A 23955-nucleotide genomic window follows, 5' to 3' on the forward strand; every position below is an offset into this window, starting at 1 on the left:
CCCAGTGGTGAGTCTCAGAAGACAGGGTTTGGATCCCAGCTGTGCCATTTGTTAGCTTTCTGTGGCCTTGGGAAAGTAGGCTAAGATTCTAGCCCGAGATTCTTCATCTGCAGAGTGGGATGGTGATTGACCTACCTCACACCATTGCTGTGAGTATTCAGTGAGAAAATTAAATGAGAAAAACCAGCGAGTGCTATGCCTAATATTTACTAGGTGCTCAGTGCGTAGTAAGGGTTGTTTTTGAGTGTTATTAATTATACCAGGTTTTTTTCCTGAACTAGCAAAATAAGATAATGGATAGAATTTTCTGGATATTCAGTTTTTACCCTCTACAGTTTTATTAAGCTCTAGTGTGATCATTCAGAAAGACCCAACTAATGAACACAAGGTAAATGAATTAAGGTGGAGCAAAAAAACCCAACCTATCACCTTAGTTTTATTACTTTTTTTTAAGAACCCACATTTAGTCAGAGTTTCATTTAATGTTTCTAGCATATTACTTTAACAGTATAATTTTGTATATTTTTAACATGTATTCTTTGTATGTGTATATTAAAATACATAAAATAGTAATGTTTTAATAACATTAACTATTACTAATAGTGGCTGGTGTTTATTAAATGCCTTTTTTAAAATAGGCATTACATGAGACTTAAATTACTAAATCCTTAACAACTGTGAAAGTAGTATAGCCCCATTTCACAGATGATAAAACAGAAATTTGGATTGCTTGAGTAATTTACTAAAGTTGCCCCCCTTAGAAGTGTCCTAGCACTTCATTTTATAGATGAGGATGCTGTGAGGCCTGAAGGAGAATGGAGCTTGCCTGGGTCACAGTTTCCTCCCAGTGCTTTTCCAGGCTTCAGTTCAGTTCAGTTCAGTCGCTCAGTCGTGTCCAACTCTTTGCGACTTCATGAATTGCAGCACGCCAGGCGTCCCTGTCCATCACCAACTCCCGGAGTTCACTCAAAGTCACGTCCATCGAGTCAGGGATGCCATCCAGCCATCTCATCCTCTGTCGTCCCCTTCTCCTCCTGCCCCCAATCCCTCCCAGCATCAGAGTCTTTTCCAGTGAGTCAACACTTCACATGAGGTGGCCAAAGTACTGGAGTTTCAGCTTTAGCATCGTTCCTTCCAAAGAACACCCAGGACTGATCTCCTTTAGAATGGACTGGTTGGATCTCCTTACAGTCCAAGGGACTCTCAAGAGTCTTCTCCAACACCACAGTTCAAAAGCATCAATTCTTCGGTGCTCAGCTTTCTTCACAGTCCAACTCTCACATCCATACATGACTATTGGAAAAACCATAGCCTTGACTAGACTGACCTTTGTTGGCAAAGTAATATCTCTGCTTTTGAATATGCTATCTCAGTTCAGTTCAGTTCAGTCGCTCAGTCGTGTCTGACTCTTTGCAACCCCATGAATTGCAGCATGCCAAGCCTCCCTATCCATCACCAACTCCCGGAGTTCACCCAGACTCAAGTCCATCGAGTCAGTGATGCCATCCAGCCATCTCATCCTCTGTTGTCCCCTTCTCCTCCTGCCCCCAATCCCTCCCAGCATCAGAGGCTTTTCCAATGAGTCAACTCTTCGCATGAGGTGGCCAAAGGACTGGAGTTTCAGCTTTAGCATCATTCCTTCCAAAGAAATCCCAGGGCTGATCTCCTTCAGAATGGACTGGTTGGATCTCCTTGCAGTCCAAGGGACTCTCAAGAGTCTTCTCCAACAACACAGTTCAAAAGCATCAATTCTTCGGCACTCAGCCTTTTTCACAGTCCAACTGTCACATCCGTACATGACCACAGGAAAAACCATAGCCTTGACTAGACGGACCTTTGTTGGCAAAGTAATGTCTCTGCTTTTGAATATGCTATCTAGGTTGGTCATAACTTTCCTTCCAAGGAGTAAGCATCTTTTAATTTCATGGCTGCAGTCACCATCTGCAGTGATTTTGGAGCCCAGAAAAATAAAGTCTGACACTGTTTCCACTGCTTCCCCATCTATTTCCCATGAAGTGATGGGACCAGATGCCATGATCTTTGTTTTCTGAATGTTGAGCTTTAAGCCAACTTTTTCACTCTCCACTTAGACTTTCATCAAGAGGCTTTTGAGTTCCTCTTCACTTTCTGCCATAAGGGTGGTGTCATCTGCATATCTGAGGTTATTGATATTTCTCCCGGCAATCTTGATTCCAGCTTGTGCTTCTTCCAGCCCAGCGTTTCTCATGATGTACTCTGCATAGAAGTTAAATAAGCAGGGTGACAATATACAGCCTTGACGTACTCCTTTTCCTATATCTAGGTTGGTCATAACTTTTCTTCCAAGGAGTAAGCTTCCAGGCTTAGGGAGATGTTTTGTAGCTCAAGGGAGAACCATTTCAATCTGCCTTACTAGGACTGTACAAGGTTCCTGAAAATGAATGTCAAATCTAGATCCCTAATCTCTCCTGCTCTCAACTCTGCTCTTCATTGACAGCGCCCCTCCCCTCTTCCCCGCCCTGCATTCCTGCCAGCCAAGCCCGACTCCCCTCCATCCCAGGAACCCCCATTCCAGTCAGAGTTGGCTTCTCTGGTCCTAAACATGCAGCTTACTTCTTCCTACCTGTTAGCTTTTGTAGTGCTTCCAACTCCACCCATGTTCTTTTATTTAGATCCAATTCATATTTTATTGCCCCCTTCAAGCCCTTTCTCTTCCAGAAAGCTCACCTTCCCTAGTAGTAATAGCTGCTGTTTATTAGATACCCATTCTGTGTATGTGCACGAGGCAGAGTACCAGATACTGTATATGTATTATCTTCAGTTCTTGCTGCAGTTTTGCAAAACAGATTGTGCTGTGACCATTTTCCACATGGGCTTCCTTGGTGGCTCAGACGGTAAAGAATCTGCCTGCAGTGCAGGAGACCCAGGTTCAATCCCTGGGCTCGGAATGATCCCCTGAAGAAGGGAATGGCAAACCACTCCAGTATCCTTGCCTGAAGAATCCCATGGAGAGAGGAGCTTGACGGGCTACAGTCCATGGGGTCACAAAGAGTTGGACACAACTGTGCGTTTAATACCCTGCAGCTGATAAGGACTAGAGCTGTGATTTAAACCAAGTTCCACATGAATGCAAAATGTATGCTTTTCTCATTGCAGTTAACTTATCAAAATTCCCAAAGCCTCAAAGTCTGAGCCAGATGGTATCATGTTGAGTCTTCACCTCCTTGTCTTTTTCCACAGTTGCTTCATGCCTGTGTCTCCTCACCCAGGCCATGCTGTCCCAGCCAGGTGGACAGCATCTCTTCCTGCCTCCACCATGGCTACTCACACAAGGCTGATTGGGCACTCAGAAAGCACACAGTACAGATGGAGTCTGGCCAGTTGATTGACTGATTGAATGAAACCTTGTTTATTCTCCAGAGTTTCCCCAGCAGGGTCCAGCAGCTGGGCAGACTGACTGGTCTCCATGATCCTCCATTCATGTGGATGGGAGGCCCAGGAAGGCTGCATAAGAATCCCTCTCTGAGGCTGAGCTCAGGCTTCCATCTCAATGCCCTTTTGTTTGTGGGGATAGCGCCCAGGCCTCCTGGGAAATCTGTGTATTTGACCAGCCTTTGCAGATAGTGAGCAGGACCAAATGTAAAGCACACATAGTTGGAGGAGCCCCATGGAATCCCCACGGGTCAGAGTCCAGCAGGCAGAACAGTATCCTTCCCAGGGCCACTGGGACTCAGGTACAGCCCCTGATGGGTCAGACAGAACCCAGGGCACTGTTGTCTTCAGCCTCACTTCCGCTCCAGTGTTCTTGTCTCCTCTTCAGGCTCTCTGATGGGCACCATCCGGTCCGCAGTTGGGCTCCTCTAGGTGTGAGGGATACTCTATCTCCTGAGTAATAAGCTTACTCTGAGTAAACATTTACTCATTCACTTATTCTTTTTCCTTTTGAGATATAATTCACACATCATAAAATTCATCTTTTTAAAGGATACAGTGCAGTGGCTTTTTAATATAGACATGAGATTATGCAACCATCTCTGTGTCTTAATTCCAGAACATTTTCATCACTACCTCCCCCCTCCCCCACCAAAACCCAGTCCCATCAGCATTCGCTCCCCATTCCCCGCTCTCCCGGCCTCTGGCAACTACTAACTGACTTTCTTTTCCCCTGGATTTCCCTGTACGGGTATTTCATATAAATGGACTCATACAATATTTGTCCTCTGATGACTGGCTTCTTTCACTTATTATGTTTTCGAGGTTCACCTCTGTTGTAGCATGTACAGTACTTTGTTCCTTTTTGTGACTGAACAGTATTCCATGTATAGATATATTACATTTTATTTACACATTCATCAGTTGATGAACATTTGTGTTTTCATTTTTCAGCCGTTATGAATAACACTGCTATGAACATGTGTGTACAAATTTTTGTGTGAATGTATGTTTTTATATATCTTGGCCAGATACCTAGGAGTAGAACTGCTCCATGTGGTAACTCTGTGTTTAACATTTTGAGAAATGGTCAGACTGTTTTCCAAAGTAGCTATACCATTTTAACATTCTCACCAGCAATATAAAATGTGAGGCTTCTGATTTCTCCACACCTTTGCCAGCACCTGTTACTGTCTTTTTATTAGAGCCGTTGTGTGAAGTGATACCTCTTGGTGGTTTTGGTTTGTATTTCCTTGATGGCTAATGATGTTGAACATCTTTTCATGAGTTTTTTTTTTGGTCATTTGTACATTTTATTTGGTATTTATTTATTCTTAAGGCCCATTATGAGCAGTATGCCCCATTCAGCATTGAATCGTGATGTATCGTGATGACCTTTGCCTTTCAAAGAACATTGGTAAGAGAATTGTAATTAGTACAATTCTAGTACAATACAAAAAGTTAAGTCTCTATAGACAAGAGGGGCATTCAGTCTGGGCCTGGAGATGTTAGTATTTGGATATAAGGAGCTGGGTAGAAAGACATTCTGGGCAGTTGGAGTAATGTAAGCATAAGCACTCTGTATGGAGGATGAAATGGCAACCCTCTCCAGTGTTCTTGCCTGAAAAATTCCATGGACAGAGGAGCCTGGCAGGCTATCTGGGGTTGCAAAGTGTTGGACATGACTGAGTAACTGAGCACACACAGCACTTTGTTATTAGAAAAATGCTTTATGTTGTGATGAATTCCAAGGTAATATTATGAAAGCACCTGGCATAGCGCTTGACACCTGGTGGGCTGCTGTTACGTAGTTAGCTCTCTCTACAGCTTGCCTCTTTGGTCCTTGTTCTGTCCTCTAAGACTACACAGCTCCCTTTCCCTGTTCCAGGCTTTTGAATGTTAATACCTCCAAGCCAAATAAACCTTGGTTCTCCAAACTGTGGTTTCAATTCTTCTCTCATCCTAATCATTTTGTAATGAAATGGCCACAAAGTTTTTGGTGCCCTATTTGAATTCTGGTGTGGCGTGACTATCATTGTGTAGAGCAGGGCAGTGATCCACTTTTTAGAGATTTTATGAGGCTGTTAACATGGCCTGAGTTTGCATTAGCTTTCTCGGCAGATGCATTATACTCTGAGAGTCTGTTAAGCTTGTCTGCAGAGAACTAGGACTTCCTATACTTCTAAGACCTATTGATTAGGTTTGTTTGCCAAGGTTGTTTTAACCTAAAGTCAAGACCACTTTACAGTGTTATATTGCCATGCAGCTGTGAAAGTGCTGGTGGTACTATGGAGACTACCATGAAGGGATCTGGCCTTTCTCATCTTCAGTCTAAGAGAAGGGGTCCCTTCCAAGGGAGAAGGTTCTAGACAGCAGAACTAATCAGAGTATCTCCATTCATCATTTAACTTCCTTTCTATGTAAGGCTTTTCCTTTTTTATTTTTTTTTTATCATTTTCTGTCAGCTGATTGTTGTTCAGTCGCTCAGTCATGTCCAACTCTTTGTGACCTCATGGACTGCAGCATGCCAGGCTTCCTTGTCCTTCACCATCTCCTGGAGCTTGCTCAAACTCATGTCCATCGAGTCGGTGATGCCATTCAACCATCTCATCCTCTGTCATCCCCTCCTGCCTTCAGTCTTTCCCAGCGTCAGGGTCTTTTCACCAGGGTCAGCTGATTAGGCCCCACAGATATTTGTGCTGATCCCAGGCTAAATGTGTGGAAAAAGAGAAGAAGTTGGGATATATACCCTGGAAGGCAGTGTGGTTCCATAGAGAGAGGGTGGGTTCCAGCCCAGGCTGCCACTTACTGACTATTTGATCTTAAGCAAGTCAGTTATCCTCTCTCTTTATGACTCCTTCTCTAATCACAGGACCAGATAAGATTATAAATGTCAAGTGCTTGGTGCGTAGTAGGCTGCTCTAGAAACACAGACTCTTTTGAATACCACAGTTTAAGAGTTTTGAAAGACCGGAAGAGCTAAGCATGTTGTGTGGTCACTGACCCTTTACAAACAGCTTTCAGAGCACCTGTGATCCTTAAAACACTTATTTGTGTTCCATTTCCCCACCACCAGTTCAGACCAGGAGCTCCTTGTGGGCAAGATCCATGTCTGATTCATCTGTACCCTCAATGCTCAACACAGAGCCTGACTTGGAGAAGAGCCTACTTTGTTACTGGGACAAACCTGAATTAATGAAGGCCAAATTTTGTTCCTATCTAGAGGGCCAGATACTGTGGTTGGCTTTGCACAGTCCATTTTTTTACTGAAAATCTCATAGGGTTCTGGAGCTTAGCAGTAGTAGCTCAAGTGCCAACCCAATTTTAGAAATTTGGGCTACTTCTGTGTCTCACTGCCATAGGATAACAGGCTTCCTGGCAACACCCAGCTGCCCTCTGTGGCAGCCTACAGGCCTGCTGTGGTGCCAGTAGGTGGCACTCATGGCCCTTTCCCACACTTCAGCTGCCTAGACAGTCCTTGCCTTCTTGTCACCACGGCAGCTGCTGAGTGGGACTTAACTTAGAGCCCTGAATAGAGGTACCCAGATAGGGGTGCCCTGGACCACTCCCTCCCCTTTCTGGCCTTGTATTGTTGGATTTGTGTTTTATTGAGCCCCCACCGTGGCACATACTGCTTGGGGAAGCAGAGCTGTCTCCCATAGAAGATCCCAGGAGTGCATTAAGGGAATCTGTGCTTCTGCGCATCCTTTCTGGCATGGCTCATGCTTCTGCCTCCAAGAAGTCATGCCTGTGGCCCTTGCTCTGCACTACACTCACAAGGTGCTTGCTTGTAATTTAGCTGTTTGCCAATAACTATGCAGTGAATACCTTGAAGATAAGAACACTGTAGAATTCATCAGAGTCCTCGGTATCCTGCTTACAGTCCTGTAATAACCAGTCTCGTGAAAAGTTTGTGCAGTGAATAGGTGAATAATAGGAAGTGGTTCCTCAATAAATTGTTATCCCAAGTGAAGAAGTCTACAGACAAACTAGCCTTATTCTGCAAAAATGTGTGTATCATGAATATATATCAAAGAAAGTTTGAGGGACTGTTCTAGATGAAAGAAAACTGAAGGCACAGGCAGTGTGTGATTCCAGTTTTGATCCTGGCTTATATCTGAGTCTGGGGTGAAGGGTGGATTGCTCTAAAGCATATTGTTTGGATAATTGAGGAAATTTGTATGGGTTGTATATTAGATAAAAATATTTTGTCAGTGTTAAAATGTACCAAATTTAATCATTACTGGTTAGTGCTTTGTGAGAGAATGTCCTCATACTAGGAAATACGTGCTGAAATATTTGGGAATAAAGGGATATGATGTCTGAAATGAATTCTCACATGGTCTAGGAAAAAACAGAAAAGGAGTGAGGCAAAATGTAATGAGAATCTGAGTGAAGGATATACCTGAGTTTTGTGTGTGTGTGTGTGCATGCTATTTTTTAAGTGCTGTGTGAGTTTGAAATAATTTCAAAATAAAAAGTTAAAAAAAAATAATCTATGCACTTTAATATGTGCCAAGTTCCTGCTAGAAACTATAAGAAAGATAGGACAAAGTATGGTCCCCCCCAGCTTTGGCTTTTATTTTTTTAATCCAGCAGTATTCAGTGAAGTTCTGATACAGCTCCTCCGCTGTGTGCCTTTGAACACATAGAACAGTGGTAATGATGATAGCTAACACTAGAAGTGCACGTACATTTTTGGTTACCTCGGTTACCAGACTGATAAGGTAGGACGGCCGAGGTTCAGAGGTTAGCATGACCTGCCCACAGTCACACAGTCTGGAAGAGACAGGTGCAGGCTTATGTCCATATCGGGCTGTTCCAAGGCTGGTGCTTTCTGAGCCTCTGTATGTGTATCTATAAAAAGAAAGGATTGGGTAGACTGATCTCAGCACATCCTTCTTTACATTCAGAAACTGAAAAACTTTATGCGATTGGAAGTTAACTGGTTATGAAGCATGCAGGTACGTTACGCAGTGCACCTTCCTTGTTGTCAGTGCTGCGTAAGTGCCAGTGCTCCCGTCTCACTGCCCACCCACTGCCCTCTGGAGTAGTCCAGGTATGGCAGTGCTGGGATGGGCCGCCTCACCAGGAATGAGAGCATCTGGAGAGATTCCTAGGGGCAAGGCCCTGAGGCGCCCTTGAAAGAGAGTGTTCAGTTGAAGGACTGATAGCAAAAGATGCCAGAGAGGCCCCGTGTCTGTGGAGTTGTAGCCCTGGGACCTGCCTGGAATTACCTAACCTCCACCGGGTTCTGAGAGCAGCCTTTCCTCCCTCGCCCCACCCTTCCCGGCCCACGGCTACCGGGTAGATAAGGCACAGATGGAGGATTCTAGCCCCAGGCACCTTGCCTCTGCTCAGACAGCAGGGCCTGGTGCTGTTATTACTGTAAACAGGACCTTCTGTGAGGCTCCAGCCAGGGCCCTGTAGCCCAGATAGCAATCATGATTGCGTCTGCATGGCTCACTGCTTCCAGGCCTCTGGTGCAGGTGGGATAGGGCTCCCTACCCTTCAAGCCCCTCCCCAGCTGCAGCTGAGGGCAGGTCATGTGAAGGGTCCGGAAACCAGATGGAACAATGCACGATTGAAGTTCAGTGGCTGCTTTGTATTGATTGGTCATAAGGAAGGAAGAAAAACCAAGTGGTACCTCCCTCCCCTGAGTAGAAGAGCTGATCAAGCCAGAATGACTCAAAATGCCCTGTATCCCTGTCTGGGACTCCCTCACTCCCGCCAATAGACAGCAAACCTGAGGAGTTCTCTCTTCTTTGGAAGTCACGCTGGTGCCCCTGACTGCTAGGAGTTCACTTCTCAACTTCTTTGATGCTGTGCGTATTTTAAATCCTAAGATTTTAGTTCTGGCAGGGACTTGAGAAATCATTTAATTCAGTTCCCTTATTTTACCACAGAGAAAAGTGAGGCCCAAAGAGACAGATTTGTCTAGGTCACACAGCTAGTTGTTGAGAGAGCCATGACTAAAACCCATGGCCTCCAGCCTGTGTCTAAGTATCCTCAGCCCTGAGAGTGAGAAGCCACACCTATACCTTCCACATGTATCAGGAACCTGAGTTCTTGGGAACTGACAGGCATATGAGTATAGGGGAGAGATCTGTGTAGACATTTTGTAGAATGCCACAGGCATTTTGTCCAGCCCCTGAGCCACTGTGCCAGCACCAGGAGTCAAGAAACAAGGCATTTCTAGGGGGTCATGCTGACTACTGGGAATGTGGGACAGGGAAACTGACAGCTGTAGATACGGGCTAGCATAAGCCAACAAGGCTTTCTTAGGGAAGGCTTCTGGGAAGAAGAAGGGGCAAGTCTTTCTTTTTTTTTTTAAAGTGATTTCTTTTTTCAAATGATTTTTTTATTGGAATGTAGTTGGTTTACAATGTGTTAGTTTCTGCTGTATAGCGAAGTGAGTCAGATGTACATATACATATTTTTTCAGATTGCTTTCCCTACAGGCCACTATAAAGTATTGAATAGTGTTCCCCGTGCTATGCGATAGGCTCTTATTAGTTATCTATTTTGTATATAGTGTGTGTTTGTCAATCTCAAGCTCCCAATTTAGTCCTCCCCTACTGCCTTTCCCCCGTGGTAACCATAGTTTGTTTTCTACATCTGTGACTTGATTTCTGTTTTTTGTTTTTTTTTTTTATCTATTTTCGGTTGTGCTGGGTCCTTATTGATGCGAGGCTGGTTTCTTTAGTTGCAGTGAGCAGGGGCTGCTCTTTGTTGGGGTGCCTTGTCGTAGCAGTGGCTAGTCCTGCTGCGAGGCACAGGCTCTAGGTGTGCGGGTTTCAGTTGTTGCCACCCTGCAGCGTGGGAGTCCATGGTTCCAGCTCTCGGGCTCTAGAGTGCAGGCTTGGTAGTTGTAGTGTACAGACTTAGTAGTCACGAAGCAGGTGGGATCTTCCCGGACCAGGGATCAAACCCTTGTGTCCTGCATTGGCAGGTGGATTTTTTACCACTGAGCCCCCAGGGAAGCCCCTGATTTCTGCTTTGTAAAAAGGTTAATTTATATCTTTTTTTTTTTTTTAGATCCCACATGTAAGTGATATTACATATTTATCTTTCTGTGTCTGACTTGCTTCACTCAGTATAACAGTCTCTAGGTCCAAAGTTTTTCTTTTCCTAAGAAAGTTGTTTTTTTTTTTTTTTTAAGGAGTAATAATATGTTCATTGTTATAAAAAATACAGCAACAAAACTTCTAACAATAGAGAAGCATTCACAGTAGGAAGTGAAAGTTTGACTCCCTTCCGCACCTGAGGTAACTGCTGCTGCCTGTTTGGTCCAGAGCCTCTGGACTCTCCTGAAGATAGATGGGATAGCTGCTGCTTTTTTATCCCCCCATGATTTGTTACTCTCCTGTGGAAATCATCAGCTTTGGGGCTGCTGTTGATGTTCAGTCACCTAGTCGTGTCTGACTCTTTGTGACCCCATGGACTGCAGCACGACAAGCCTCCCCGTCCCTCACCATCTCCCAGAGTTTGCCCAAGTTCATGTTCATTGCATCAGTGATGCCATCCAGCCATCTCATCCTCTGATGCCCTCTTCTCCTTCTGCCCTTAATCATTCCCATCATCAGGGACTTTTCCAATGAGTCAGCAGTTCACATCAGATGACCAAAATACTGGAGCTTCAGCTTCAGCATCAGTTCTTCCAGTGAATATTCAGTGTTGATTTCCCTTAAGATTGACTGGTTTGATCTCTTTGCTGTGCAAGGGACTCTCAAGAGTCTTCTCCAGCACCACAGTTTGAAGGCATCAATTCTTTGGTGTTCTGCGTTCTTTATGGTTCAGCTCTCACCATTGTACATGACCACTGGGAAGACCATAGCCTTGACTCTACGGACCTTTATTGGCAGAATGTTTCTGCTTTTCAACACACTGTCTAGGTTTGTCCTGCCAAGAAGCAGGAAACCTTTATTCTACCATTGCCCTTGCCTGGGAATTTGAGACCATCCTAGAAATCCACAGAAAATTTGGAGCACTTATATTCTGAGTTCTGTGTGCGCCTTGGATATATCATCCTAGTTTACTGTTACTTCCATAAAATGGGGTAGATACTCATTAGAAAATGATGATAACAATAAAATAGGTTCTTCCATTTATATAATGCTTTATTGCATACCAAGTGCTTTTATATATTTTTGTCTCGTTTCTTCATGGTGCCCCTGCGTGACATACGGAGAAGGGCTGGTGGTGTCCTCTCCCTTTTTTAGCAGTTGTGGAACAGGCTCAGAGAGCATGAGCTGTTACTCAGATGAGACCAAACGAGATTCAGAGAAGCTAAGTCACTCGTTCGTCCACGGCTGCCCACCATGAATTCCAGCTCATGTACAGCTTCCAGGCAGTAGCGCGGGGCAGGAAGATAAATGCCACAGCCTGCGTGTGAACCGAGGGGTCTCTCATTTATTTTCATGCCCTGCGCTGCTGCCTGGGAGTTGTACACGAGCTTGAATTCAGCTCTGGACTGCTAGTGTGTGGTTTCCTCTCCATCATCTCCCCTGGGTCACCCCCAATTAGTGTCACCCACCACTGCCCTGCCAAGCAGGAGACCTAGTTCATTAGGGAAGGGCCTTCCACAAGTCTGGAGTGCGTCCAGAAAGGCCTGCGGTGCCCACCCCCACTCCTCAGCCCCCGGCCACAGGCTGCTCTGTCCTGAGTGGCAACCTGCATTAAGCATTCCACTCATCATCTCAGGGATGATGGAATCCTAACCTTTTCGGAGACACCGTGCTCTGTCACAAGCATTGCTCTTTTTAAAAGAGATTAATTCACTTGCCGCACTTTGTCCGTTGGTGAAAATCACAGGGGAGAGCAAGGGTGGCTTTCTCAGGCCTCAGAGGCCCTTTCAGCTGCTCTCAGCAGGCATCCACCCGCCCAGCTGTCCCAGGACTTTGAAATGACTGCCCGCTGGGCATTCACTTGCAAAGCAACAAAATGAAATGGAGGAGACCTGGGTTTGTGAAATCCTAACTTTTGGGGCTGCCCTGCACCCTGGGGGAAGTAGGGGAGGGGCCCACTCAGCTCTGAAAAGGGGAAAAGTTGTTTGGAGTTGGGGTCACTTGTGGTTTTTGTTTGTTCTGGTCCTTCCTTGATTCACCAGGTGCCCCCATTCCTTGTGGAGTTCTGCCTTGTGGTATCTGTTTTAATCCTTACAGCCACCTTGCACAGTAGGGATCAATAGCCCCGGTGTCACAGCTAATAAATGACAGAACCAGAATCTGAACTCCAGCCTTTGGACTCCAGGACCGTTACAGTAAAATTTACATCCTAGGAATGATCCCTCGGGTTTACAGAACCCTTTCCCTCAGATTGCAGTACTTGTGTGTGTGAGTGTGTGTGTGTGCACTCAGTTGTGTCTGGCCCTGTGCAACCCTGTGGACTGTAGCCCACCAGGCTGCTCTCTCCATGGAGTGGGCCTGTAAAGAGACTGAGGCTTAGAGGATAATATACCTTTCCTGGGGTGTCAGGAGGTGGCAGAACTAGAACTTGAATGCAGATCTTCTGCCCTGTGCTCTTTCTACTCTGTTCATTGAAAGGATAGCAAGTTTGGAGAAGCCTTCTCTCCTGGCATTTCCTCCTCTTAAAAGAAAACCCTGCAGTATACAGAAAAAGGAAACCTCAGCATGCTAATATGTATACAACAAGTAGCTCCAAATTGTTGCTAATCAGAGACATGCAGATTAAAAGGATAACATGAAATCCCTTTATACTTATTGCACTTACAGTGATTAGGAAGTTGGCTGCTGCCAAGTGTCCATGATACACAGGAACACCCCTGTCCTGCTGGTGAGAGGGTAGATGGAGCAGCTGTCCTGAGGAGGACTCTGGTGCTATTTAGTCAGATTAAGTGGTGTAAACCCCATAACCCAGGGATCACACTCTGAGTACATGCCCTGAGAAAAGACTCACACAGGTCCAAAAGGGCATATGCAACAGGATGTTCTTTGAGTGTTGCTTTTGATGACCAAGAGATGGATGTTACCTGGGTTGGTATGCCTGGGAGAGCAGAGAGGGAATATCTCTGATGAATGTGCTGTGGAGAATTAAGTTACAACTTAAAATGGAATTGTTATATACTTAGCAATGTGAACATATTTTAAAATGCAGTTATTTGTGGGAAAAAGTAATAAATACACACATGCACATTAAAAAAAGAAAACCCTACTTGGCTTAGGTCTTGGGAAAAAAAGGATTTCTGTCTTGTCTTCTCAGTAGCCAGCGTCAGCCAGGCACAGAGTAAGTGTGTGCCTGTTTGTTGAATAAATGAACAAAAGAGTGCCTGGCGCTGGCCTGGCCAAACTACCCAGGTCATCCTATGTGACCCTGTCTTAGAATTCCTGGGTACTTGCCAATTTGCCACTACCAACTTGAGGCCAGATCGCTTTGTTCCATCACAGAGATGAAAACAGGTTAGGGTGGCAGGCAAAAACCACTCTGTAATGAGTACCTGCTATATGCCAGGTACTGGGCTGGGATCCCTGCAAGTCAGAGATTATTGTCCCTACTTGATAGGTGAGGAAATTGAGACTCAGAATTTATTTGTTCAGCATTATCTAGCTGGACTAGAATTTGAATCCAGGTCTGACTTACTCCAGAGCCTTCTATTCATCTTTTTATTACACTACACTCAGCCCTTAAGGGGCAGGAAGAGGAAGTATCTCGATCTTTTTTCTTCAGCACAAGGTAATGGCACCCCACTCCAGTACTCTTGCCTGGAGAACCCCATGGACAGAGGAGCCTGGTAGGCTGCAGTCCATGAGGTCGCTAAGAGTTGGGCACGACTGAGCGACTTCACTTTGACTTTTCACTCATTGGAGAAGGAAATGGCAACCCACTCCAGTGTTCTTGCCTGAGAATCCCAGGGACGGGGGAGCCTGGTGGGCTGCCATCTATGGGGTCGCATAGAGTCGGACACGACTGAAGTGACTTAACACCAGCAGCAGCCTCCAGAAGAGTGCTGCTTCCAGAATTATCAGGGCCCAGGCAGGGAAATGCGGGTCACTGACCCAATTAAGGCATAAAGGGTTCTGGCTTCATTGAGTTTCTTCTGTCCAAACTCCTGTGTTAGCTCATCTCCCTTGGTCTATGTTATAGCAGCTTCCAAAGTGGTCTCCTTGTCCCCATTTTCTACTCTGTCTTCTTTTAGACTCAGCTTGCTTAAGCTATTAGGTTAATTCTGTAATTTCTTTTACCCCAAACTTCAGTGACAACCACACTTGCCTGTGGTGAGCCTCTAAAGAATGGCAAATAGGTTTCCTTTTATTGATGGTGGCTAATTGGAGCCAGTGTTGCGGAGGCTCTTTCAAGGGCTCCATAGGAAAGAGCTGTTAAGAGAGATTTGCGAATTCTGACTCAGATGCAGGAGCCCAGGACCACATGCCAGGCGTTTGTCAACCCTTTAGATTGAGTTTTTAATGTCGGGTCCACTATTGATTTTCTGAGGACCTATGAACCTCTGGATGTTGTATGTAAAGAAAGTTTTGTGGTTTTTTTTTTTTGAGTGTATGTGTACCTATGCACTTTTCTGGAAAGGATCATCAGCTTTGGTCATATTCTCAGAGGAGTCCATGGCTGGAAAAGGTTTATGCCCACTGCCTTGTCCTCCTAGCTTGGCTTTTGAGACCCTCTGTTAGGCCCTGCATATCTTGGCAGCTGCCTGTTCCTGTGCTGTTAACTGTCACATGGATGGATCTGCCTGGTGGTCTCTTTGAGTATACCTTCTCATTGCTTCCCCTGCTTCTGAACAGTATCTTATGTCTTTTGCCGTGACTGGCATGCATTTCCTCCTCCTCCCCTAAATTGTTCCTGTTCTTCAAGACATAGTTCATGTCTTTCCCTCAGAAACCTCTGATTTGCTTCAGCCCTTCCTGATTTTCTAGTCTTGTGGACAGGGCCAGAAACATGAAGCCTGCCAGCCAGAATCACAGTTAAAATCAGAACTCCAGTCTCTGAGTTCTCAGAACCTTGCGCTCTCCACGGCACCACTTGACCTGCTATACAAGGGAAGGTTTTGTCCAAAAAGAGATTTTTGTCTCAGAAAATTACTCCCAGGGTTCTTAGCCTCTTTAACATTTTTGACTGTGGACACTTGTTTCTGCATAAAAGATGCTTAACAGTAAGTGGTAAGGTAAGAGGCCAAGGATTTTGCCCAGAAGAAACCTTTCAAACTAGAGGTGAGAGAAGAGGGTTTCCCAGCCTCCTATCTCAACACTTTACCCTCACACTTCGGCCTCAGTTCTGTAAGACCTCTTTCAGGGCCTCTTATCCCCCATGCTGCCTTCTACTCTGATCGAGAGGGTTTACCTCTGCCTGAAACATTCCTCCCCTCCCTGCCCTCTTTTGTCTGGCTAACAGTTCTCATCACTTCCTCTGAGAGGCCTGATGGGTCATTAAGACTTGGTTAGGTTCCCTGGTTGTACACTTGTAACCTGCAGCCCCCATCCAAGCACTCGTCAGATGTGTGGTGATGTGCTTGCTGGTCTGTCTCCCCTCAGGCTTTAACTGCCTGTCTCATTGCCTGCAAAGGCAGGGAACAAATGAGTTTGCAGGCTGAGTGAATAAATGAGTACATGTTGTGTCTGTTCATCCTTCCAAGCCTTCATCACCTGCTTACTTCAACAGCACAGACATTAGACTTGGCTTGGTCCAGAGGGGCAGCTACTACAGTTTATGGCGTAAGAATGGAGCTAGGACTCAACCCCAAGCATCTGGACTCTCTGCCAGTGCCCTTTTGTCTGGAACCCATTGATGAGTAGACAGCCTCCCAGTTCCCCCAAACACCCATTCCCAGTACGCAGCTCCTGCCTTGTTGGTGAAATGCTCTTGACTGCTGGTCTCCTCCTTTCCTGGCCTCCTTCAACACTTCTGGTGGGAGACCACACACTACAGGCTTTGGTTTCCTATTATCCTGAGTCTTCCCTCCACAACTAAATTCCCGAGGGCAAACCCCCTGTCTTCTCACACCCCTATTCCAGAAATCAGCACAGGACCAAGTGCATATCACGCTGACTTGTTGGAGTCCATTTAGTCTTTTGTCTTCCATGTTACATGGAGCCAGGTTCAATGTAGAGGAGGCGTGGTGAGGTGAGAAGGGTTCAGGCTTCAGAGCCATGTTGACTTGGGTTCCAGTCACAGTATTGCCCCTTACCTAGCTTTGTGACCTTTATCGAGTCATTTCACCTCACTGAGCCTGTTACCTCATCCATGAAAAGAGGAGATTAATATCAGCTTCTTAAGCATGTGTGAAGCGTGAACGAGAGAATGTGTGCAAAGTTCCCAGGCAGTTCCTGCTTGTGGGAGGTGCTCAGTAAGAGCTGGTTCTCTTTACTCCCCTTCTCTCTGTCTACCCCCACATTATAGGGTCTCCTGCTACCAGGACCTAAAATACTCCAGGCTTTTAGGGGTATGGTTAAAACCTCATGCTTGTTCATTTATCCAACAGCTGCTGAGCTCCTACCACATGCTAGGCACTGGCATGTAGAGTCAAGTAGGTTCACATGGACTTTCCTAGAAACCTAATCTAGCATTTCTAACACTCTTTCCATCTTTCCTTGGGTTCAAAGAGTTCCAATTCCAAACAGCCACCATACAGATAAACTTGAGAAATGGGATCCTTCTATAAACTGGTAGCTACATAGATGAGAAGTGTCTTTGGACATTTGGTGCTAAGCACGGAGGAATTCTAAGGACAGAGATCTGTGGACTGGATGAGTCAGGAGAGCCTTGTTGGGGAGAGTCCCCCAAGCCAGGATTGTACTTTGTACTTCCCATGAAAGTAGATTAAAATAGGCAGAGAGTCAGAGAGAGAGCATTCTGGATGGAGGGAAGACACATTCTTTCCTCAGAAGGCTGGAAGGATAAGAGTGGAGGCTGACTCATTTAAGGGGAGAGAGAGAGGAAGAGGAAGCGTGGGGTCAGAGGATAGTGACCAGAGGAGCTGGGATGGGTATTTGGTTCTCAGAGGTCCATAACTATTTCCAAATCTATCTAGCCTCCCTGTTGACTTTTCATGTCTTCCACTCTTATGTCCATGATAAACCATACACTGAAAATATTTCTGTCTCTCTCTAGACTATTGTCGGAAGGTGCAGATGTCAATGCAAGGCACAGACTTGGCTGGACAGCACTAATGGTGGCAGCCATCAACCGAAACGACAGGTGAGAGATCTCCTTCCACCCTCCCTTTGCCAGAATCTGCAGACCATGATCCTGAACCTTCTCCTACCCTTGGCCTGTCCCTCTGCTGTCTTCTCCAGAGGCAGGGAAATGGCCTCAGCCTAAAGGACTGTTCTTCACCTGGTGCAATGGAACTTTCAGGAGATGTGGAGTGGGAAGCTCTAGCTCTGGATCCCAGCTCCATCATTCACTGACATTGTGACCTTAGGCAAGTTGTTTGCTTTACCAAAGCAACAAAATGTTTGAGAAGCCTGTTGTTAGGGGTTAAGTATACATGTTTAAGTTATCATCATGATTCTGCCATCGTGTCTTTTCATGTTGAGCAGTCCGCAGTCACTGTCCCCAGCAAGGACTTCTTTGGGCTGTTCCTTTGGAAGTTCTGATAGAAATTAGGGAAGGTGGGGTGTTCTGCCCTCTCATTGCAGGCTCTGCTATTTTCCTGCCCACTCCCCTAGTGCCCCAGCATGCAGCTGTTGGGTTAAGGTTGAAATAGTCTACTTTGTACAGAGAGTGAGCTCTACTACTCACAGCCATCCACATGATATGTATTAATTTTGCCGCTGAGACAACTGAAGCCCAGAGAGGCAGAGTGATTTGTCTGAGGTCACACAGATAGCATTTAGAACCTCGTCTGGCTTCCTGCAGAGTTTATGTTTTACTGTAACTCAATGCTGCCTCCCTCTGCCAGATCCCAGGCTCAGGCTGGATGCTTTGAGTCTCTAGTTGTGATTGTGCAAAAGAACTGACTGAAAAAGCAGAAAAAGATGCTTTCAAAGAAGGCAGACTGGGCACTTCAGTAGCAGCCGCAGATATTGATCGTGGGAGGTGCCAATTTTCATTTTCCCTTCAAGCAGATCTTTAAGGCTTTTATCTGCCAGCACCGACCACCTTTGTGAGAGTCATAAAGGTGGTAGAAATCAACCAAACTGGGACTTTATCATGTCGAGGTGGCACTGCCTCAGACTGGCTGAGAGACTTAGCTGTACTGACCTAGTTCTCTCTTCTCTGCTCCTCTGTCATGAACTTGATCTCAGCACTCTGTCTCCTTATTTGCCTCTTTAGCTCCAAGCACATAGTCTTTAAAAGAAAAATTTGATGTAAATTGGCTCTACAAGTCAGAGCCTAGAGTCCAGTCCTGGCTCCGACCCTTGGTTGAATTTCAAAATTCTATTCCTTGTTTCTTCACCTGAAAGCAACTATTTCTGCAAACATTTGGTAGATAACTCCTCTGAGCCAGGCTCTGTGTTAATCACTGTGGAATCAGAGGCCTTGGGAGCTCATAGTCTTATGTGGAAAAGACAGGCAGGTAGAGAAGCAGAGTATAGTGTAATCAATGATGTCAGAGCAGTGTGGACAGGATTTTATCAAAGCAGAGGGCGTGAGGGGACTGAATCTGACAGTAGAGCAGATAGATTCTCACTGTATTCTTGTGAGAGTCAGATGAGATAATGTATGTGCTACAGGTTACAAATGGTGAGAAGTTATTCTCTGCTGCTAGACCTGTCCACACACAATCACAGTGGTGTTTGTTCTACCACTGATAACCTGCTTCTCCTGCCTCCACCCCCAGTGGAGAAAGACTCCACCAGTCTTTCCCAGCTTGCAGGCATCTCTATCTGCAAGAGATAACCAAGGATGGAGAAAGGGGAGTGGGTGTGAGCCCTTCTATGTGTGGTATTTTCAGCACTGATACAGGATAGGAAATAACACTAAAAGTAATGCCAATCATTGAGCAGACAGCTAGTAGATGTGCTTTGAGGACACTTCTCTCTCAATCTAATGAGTTGTTGGTTTAACTGATTGCTCTGTCTTTATCCAGGGCCATTAGCAAATCAGTGATGCTCATTGAGCAAAGTGAGAGTGTTGGCTTGTATTTACTTGGTTCCTGGGACTAATTATTGGTGTTTTAAGCTTCTATTTTGTGCCCTCCTCTTCCTTCCAATACCCAGCGAGGACAGATTTTTACAGAAAACAGCATACTCTCAGGTTAGATTTATTTATTCATATCACAAAAATTGTTTGGTACCTTCTTTTTACCAGGCACTGTTCTTGATAGACAAATATCCCTGTCCTCAAAGAGCTTATTTCTATACAAGTGCTGGTCCTTGGGTAGAAAGAGGCAGAAACAAACAATAAACAGTAAATACAGTGCACAAGCAAGCTATATATGTTAGGAGATAAGAAGTGCTAGTGGAAAAAAAGTGGAAGTAGAATCTGGTATGCCAGGAATATACTGCTCAGGGTGGATAGGCCACATTCCTAAGGTGCTGTGGGAGTCTTGAAGGATTATTGTGTCCATCCCAGCACAATCTGCCGGTGTTTTTCCATATTAGAAGTGTGCTGATCCTCATCTTATCAGTCACCAAACCTGTCTGGAATCATACTGACGAGGCCTGAAATGCCACTACCTTTGAACTGGGTTTGTATCAAGGAAGAGTAGAGGGGCAGCAACCTGAGATTCAAGGCAGAAAACAGAGAGCCTTTACCTCCTTTCCAGTGTTGGCAGCCCACAAGCTCAAGGGAGATATCCTGAGAAGAGCCCAGGCGTTTCACCCTCCACTGCCTTTAGTGCCTGGCTGCTTAATGTGTTAAGTCCTTGGGGATATGAACACGATAGTCTCTATCCTTAAGGAGATAACTTCTTGTGAACTTTTATATATACATACATACATACATATATATATATATGTATGTATTATTTTATTTAATTTAGAATGGAGAAAGTGTTATTTAGTTTTGAATAGAAAATATAGTGCTATAGAACAAAGAAAATCATTTATCCCCTCCGTTTATTTCCAAAAAGGGTTTGAGGTGACTTAAATTAAAATACAAACATAGATGTACACAGGAGAGTTAAAACTGGATCAAGATCAGAAATCATATTGGTAAAAGGAAAGATAATTCTATCAGGATTGAACTTGAGATTTTCTTTTCCAGAAATAGGTTTGTTGTTTTTGTAAAAATAATATAGAGAAGCAAGGAGCCATCAGGTGAATTTCCTCTGTCTAGAAACCAGTCACTATATATCTATATCTGCGTGTGTCTAATTTTACATAAATGGGACCCGGATGTACTCTGTGTAAGTCATGTAACTTGTGGAATAGAGTATAAATTTAGTTTGAAGTTTCCTGACCAGGCAAAAAAGGATACAGAGAATTTTGGTTCTTCTTGCCTGGAGAATCCCAGGGGCAGGAGAGCCTGGTGGTCTGATGTCTGTGGGGTCACACAGAGTCGGACATGACTGAAGTGACTTCACAGCAGGAGAAAGAAACTTGGTTCTAATGTACCTTTTTATTATCATGTTAGGCATCCAGCAACTTAAAAAAAAAACTATACTGTGTCAGGTGCTGATGTGCTGGGCTAGAGGGCCTTCAGATACTAAGTAAGCATCCCAGCCTTTGCCTTAAGAAGCTTACTTGGACTGCTAACATCAAGGACTTGAGCATTGTGATGGCCATTGTCTTCAGTAGCCGTCCTGCCAAAGATTTACCAACATTCTGCTAGGACAGTCCTTTCACCAGCCTAGTAACAGCTTGGGTGTAGTATTGCCTTGAGTCGTCGGCAGGGGCGGGCCCCTTCTCCATAAGCCTCATGCCAGAGGCACTTGTTTAGCCTAAATCTGGGTGCCTCATTCCATGTTGCACTCTGACCCAGCCCAGCTAAAGGCTAAGCCACAGGGTCCAAGGATGACCACTGTAACTTAGCACAGCCTCTACTGGCTTGTGCAAATATACCCAGCCTTCAGCTAAATTCAATTAGTTTTTCTTTAAGAACGGAAAGAAATCCAATTTTACTAAACATGGACAGACGGTGGAAGGCACTTTGATGTTACAACTTCTCAGTGATGCTTTACTTAGTCACAAGTTCATAAGCAAGAAGGCTTAATTACTTGGGAAAACACGGGATTAAAACTGGACACAATGGCAGAGTATCCGCTCTTGGGCAACTTGATTCGAACCCATGCACCGAGTTCGTGTGTGGTGCAAACTTTGATGTGCGCGGTGACAAGCTGGAAGTCATGACCCCCTCAGGGACGCTCCTTCAGATGGCATTTGCAGGATGTGTAGGCGGAGAGGCAGGGCCTGCCAGGCCTGTTTGCTCTACTTTGATGTCCAGGCAGCCACAGGCCCCACTGTTTGCTCTTTCACTGAGGGGTGGGTTGGGAGCCTCCTACCTTTCCCAGTGGACAATGGCCAGCAATGGAGTGTGACAACTGTTGACCATTCCAGGAGCCTGCCGGACCAGAACAGGGCTTTGGGAGGTGCCGAGCCTGGGGGGCCTTAAAGGACAGCCGTTTCTCCAGATGTAGCTTTCTTTAAAGCCCAGTGGTGGTCAGGTGCTCATCGTGGAGGTGCAGACCATCTTGTGAGTTCTAACAGGTACTGAGTACTGCTTGGCCCTTTGCCCAGTGGCACTAAGGTAGTTGTAAACTCAAAGTTTGTCTTTTCTGTTTTCTTGATCAACATGTATGTTCAGGGGATAGTGGTTTGGAATTGAAATGGTACGATTTCTGATTCCTCAAAAAAGAAGCTGTGAAAACACGTCTGATAACAAAATTATCCAGAAAGTATGAAGAACTCTTGGACACAACAGTAGTAAAAAGATAGCCCAGTTTTTAAAAAAATAGGCAAAAGACTTGAGCAGATACTTTACCACAGAAGAGATCGATGGGAAATAAGTACGTGAAAAATACTCAGCATTTAGGGAAATGCAAGTTAAAATCATAGTGAAATGCTATTCCATTTGACCAAACACCTATTCCAATGACCAAAATTTTAAAAACTGACAGTACCAAGTGATGACAGTGATGCAGAACAATTGTCATAACTGCTGATGTGAATGTGTAATGAAATAGCCGCTTTGGAAAATATTTTAGCAATTTCTTGTAAAGGTAAAATGTACATTTATCATACAGCCCAGCAATACCAACTCCTAGGTATTTGTCCATGAAAAATAAAAACATATATCTTACCAAGAGACCTGTATGCAAATATTTATAGTAGCTTTATTCATAATCACCAAAAACTCAAAATCACCCAAATGTCCATAATCTGATGAAAGGACAAATTATAGTACATCCATACAGTGGACCTCTCAGCACTGGGGGGGAAAGAAAAGACTAACTTCTTGTACAGGTAACAACATGGTCAAATCTTGAAAGTCTTATGTTAAGTTAAAGCCAGACAATAAAAGCTACCTTCTGTATAATTCCATTTACGTGACAGTCTGGAGGAGGCAATATTATAGGGACAGAACTCAAGTTAGTGGCTGGTAGCATTTAGGAAAGGACACAAAGGAACTTTTCGGGTGACAGAAATACTTTAGAGTGTTAATTCTTAATTCTGGTGGTGGCCATACAACTCATCAAATTGTACATCTTAAAGGGATGCATTTTACTATGCGTAAAAGATGCTTCAATAAGCTGACATTAAAAAAGTTTTTCAAATGCCACCATCTTTCTCTATATTTTCACTGTTAATTGTGACCTTTGGTGTACTGAGAATTCATGATTGTAGTGTTAAAATGAAAAAAATCCATACTGTTTGTGGTCACCTAGAATGTTTTGAATCCTTATTGCTGGTGGTATCTTACATTGCAATACTGTATGTTCTAATTGTGAGGAGTAAAGACTTATGGAGTCACATGACCAATGAATAGTGATCAGTTCACTTTGTGAGTGGTATACGGCAGGCTCACAAAGTGTCATAGGGTTCTTCTTCATAGCAAGGAGAAAGAGCAGGGCTCAGGACTGGGAACTTGCCTCATCCCATATTATTCTTGGGTTCTTTGTTCCTCGACTGCTGTCCAGGGAGGACCGCCTAAATAGTATGGCCATTGGTGTGCTTCAGGAACCAGGGATCCTGAAAGGGTGGGGCGGTGGTGGGGCGATTGAGATTTGAGCCCGCTTGGGCTTGCTGGTTGCTTTGAAAGCCCCTGCCTCAGAGAAGGTGAGTCCACCAAACAGAGAAGGAAGCTCCAGCAGAACTGTTTGAAATTCCCCACAAGAGTCTCCCTCCCTCCTGCTTTTTCTCCCGGAGTGCATTTCATCAGCATCGGAAGGACCGCTTCCCGGCACTGCCTTCCCTACTTGGCTGGGGTCCCTGAGGAGCTGAGCTAATGAGTGGATAACACGCATTTGCCAAGGCCTTCCTGGATGTGGTACCTGGGCTTTGTTAATTTTAAAATGCCGCCATCCTTGGCCAAAGACCATTTAATTCCCTCTCATAGCAGTCACTTATTTTTAGCATTGGCTTATTTTCCCTCCATCTTACTAAAGGGAGGGGGACATTATACCCTATCTTTAAGAACCCAGCAGCACAAGCCAGATTGCTGACCCTCAAGAGAGGTTTTATAGCCCTC

At 44.9% G+C, this 23955-nt stretch overlaps 1 protein-coding gene across 1 annotated transcript in view; it reads left to right on the top strand.

The window, feature by feature from the left end:
- Positions 1–23955, top strand: part of CLPB (ClpB family mitochondrial disaggregase) — a 147821-nt gene that overhangs the window by 19544 nt on the left and 104322 nt on the right. The window contains exon 3 of the mRNA XM_005893508.3: positions 17491–17577. Within this exon, the coding sequence (XP_005893570.2) occupies positions 17491–17577 (87 nt within the window). The remainder of the gene's footprint in view (positions 1–17490; positions 17578–23955) is intronic.

Source organism: Bos mutus, chromosome 15 (genome assembly GCF_027580195.1).
Source record: "Bos mutus isolate GX-2022 chromosome 15, NWIPB_WYAK_1.1, whole genome shotgun sequence".
Taxonomy (NCBI): domain Eukaryota; kingdom Metazoa; phylum Chordata; class Mammalia; order Artiodactyla; family Bovidae; genus Bos; species Bos mutus.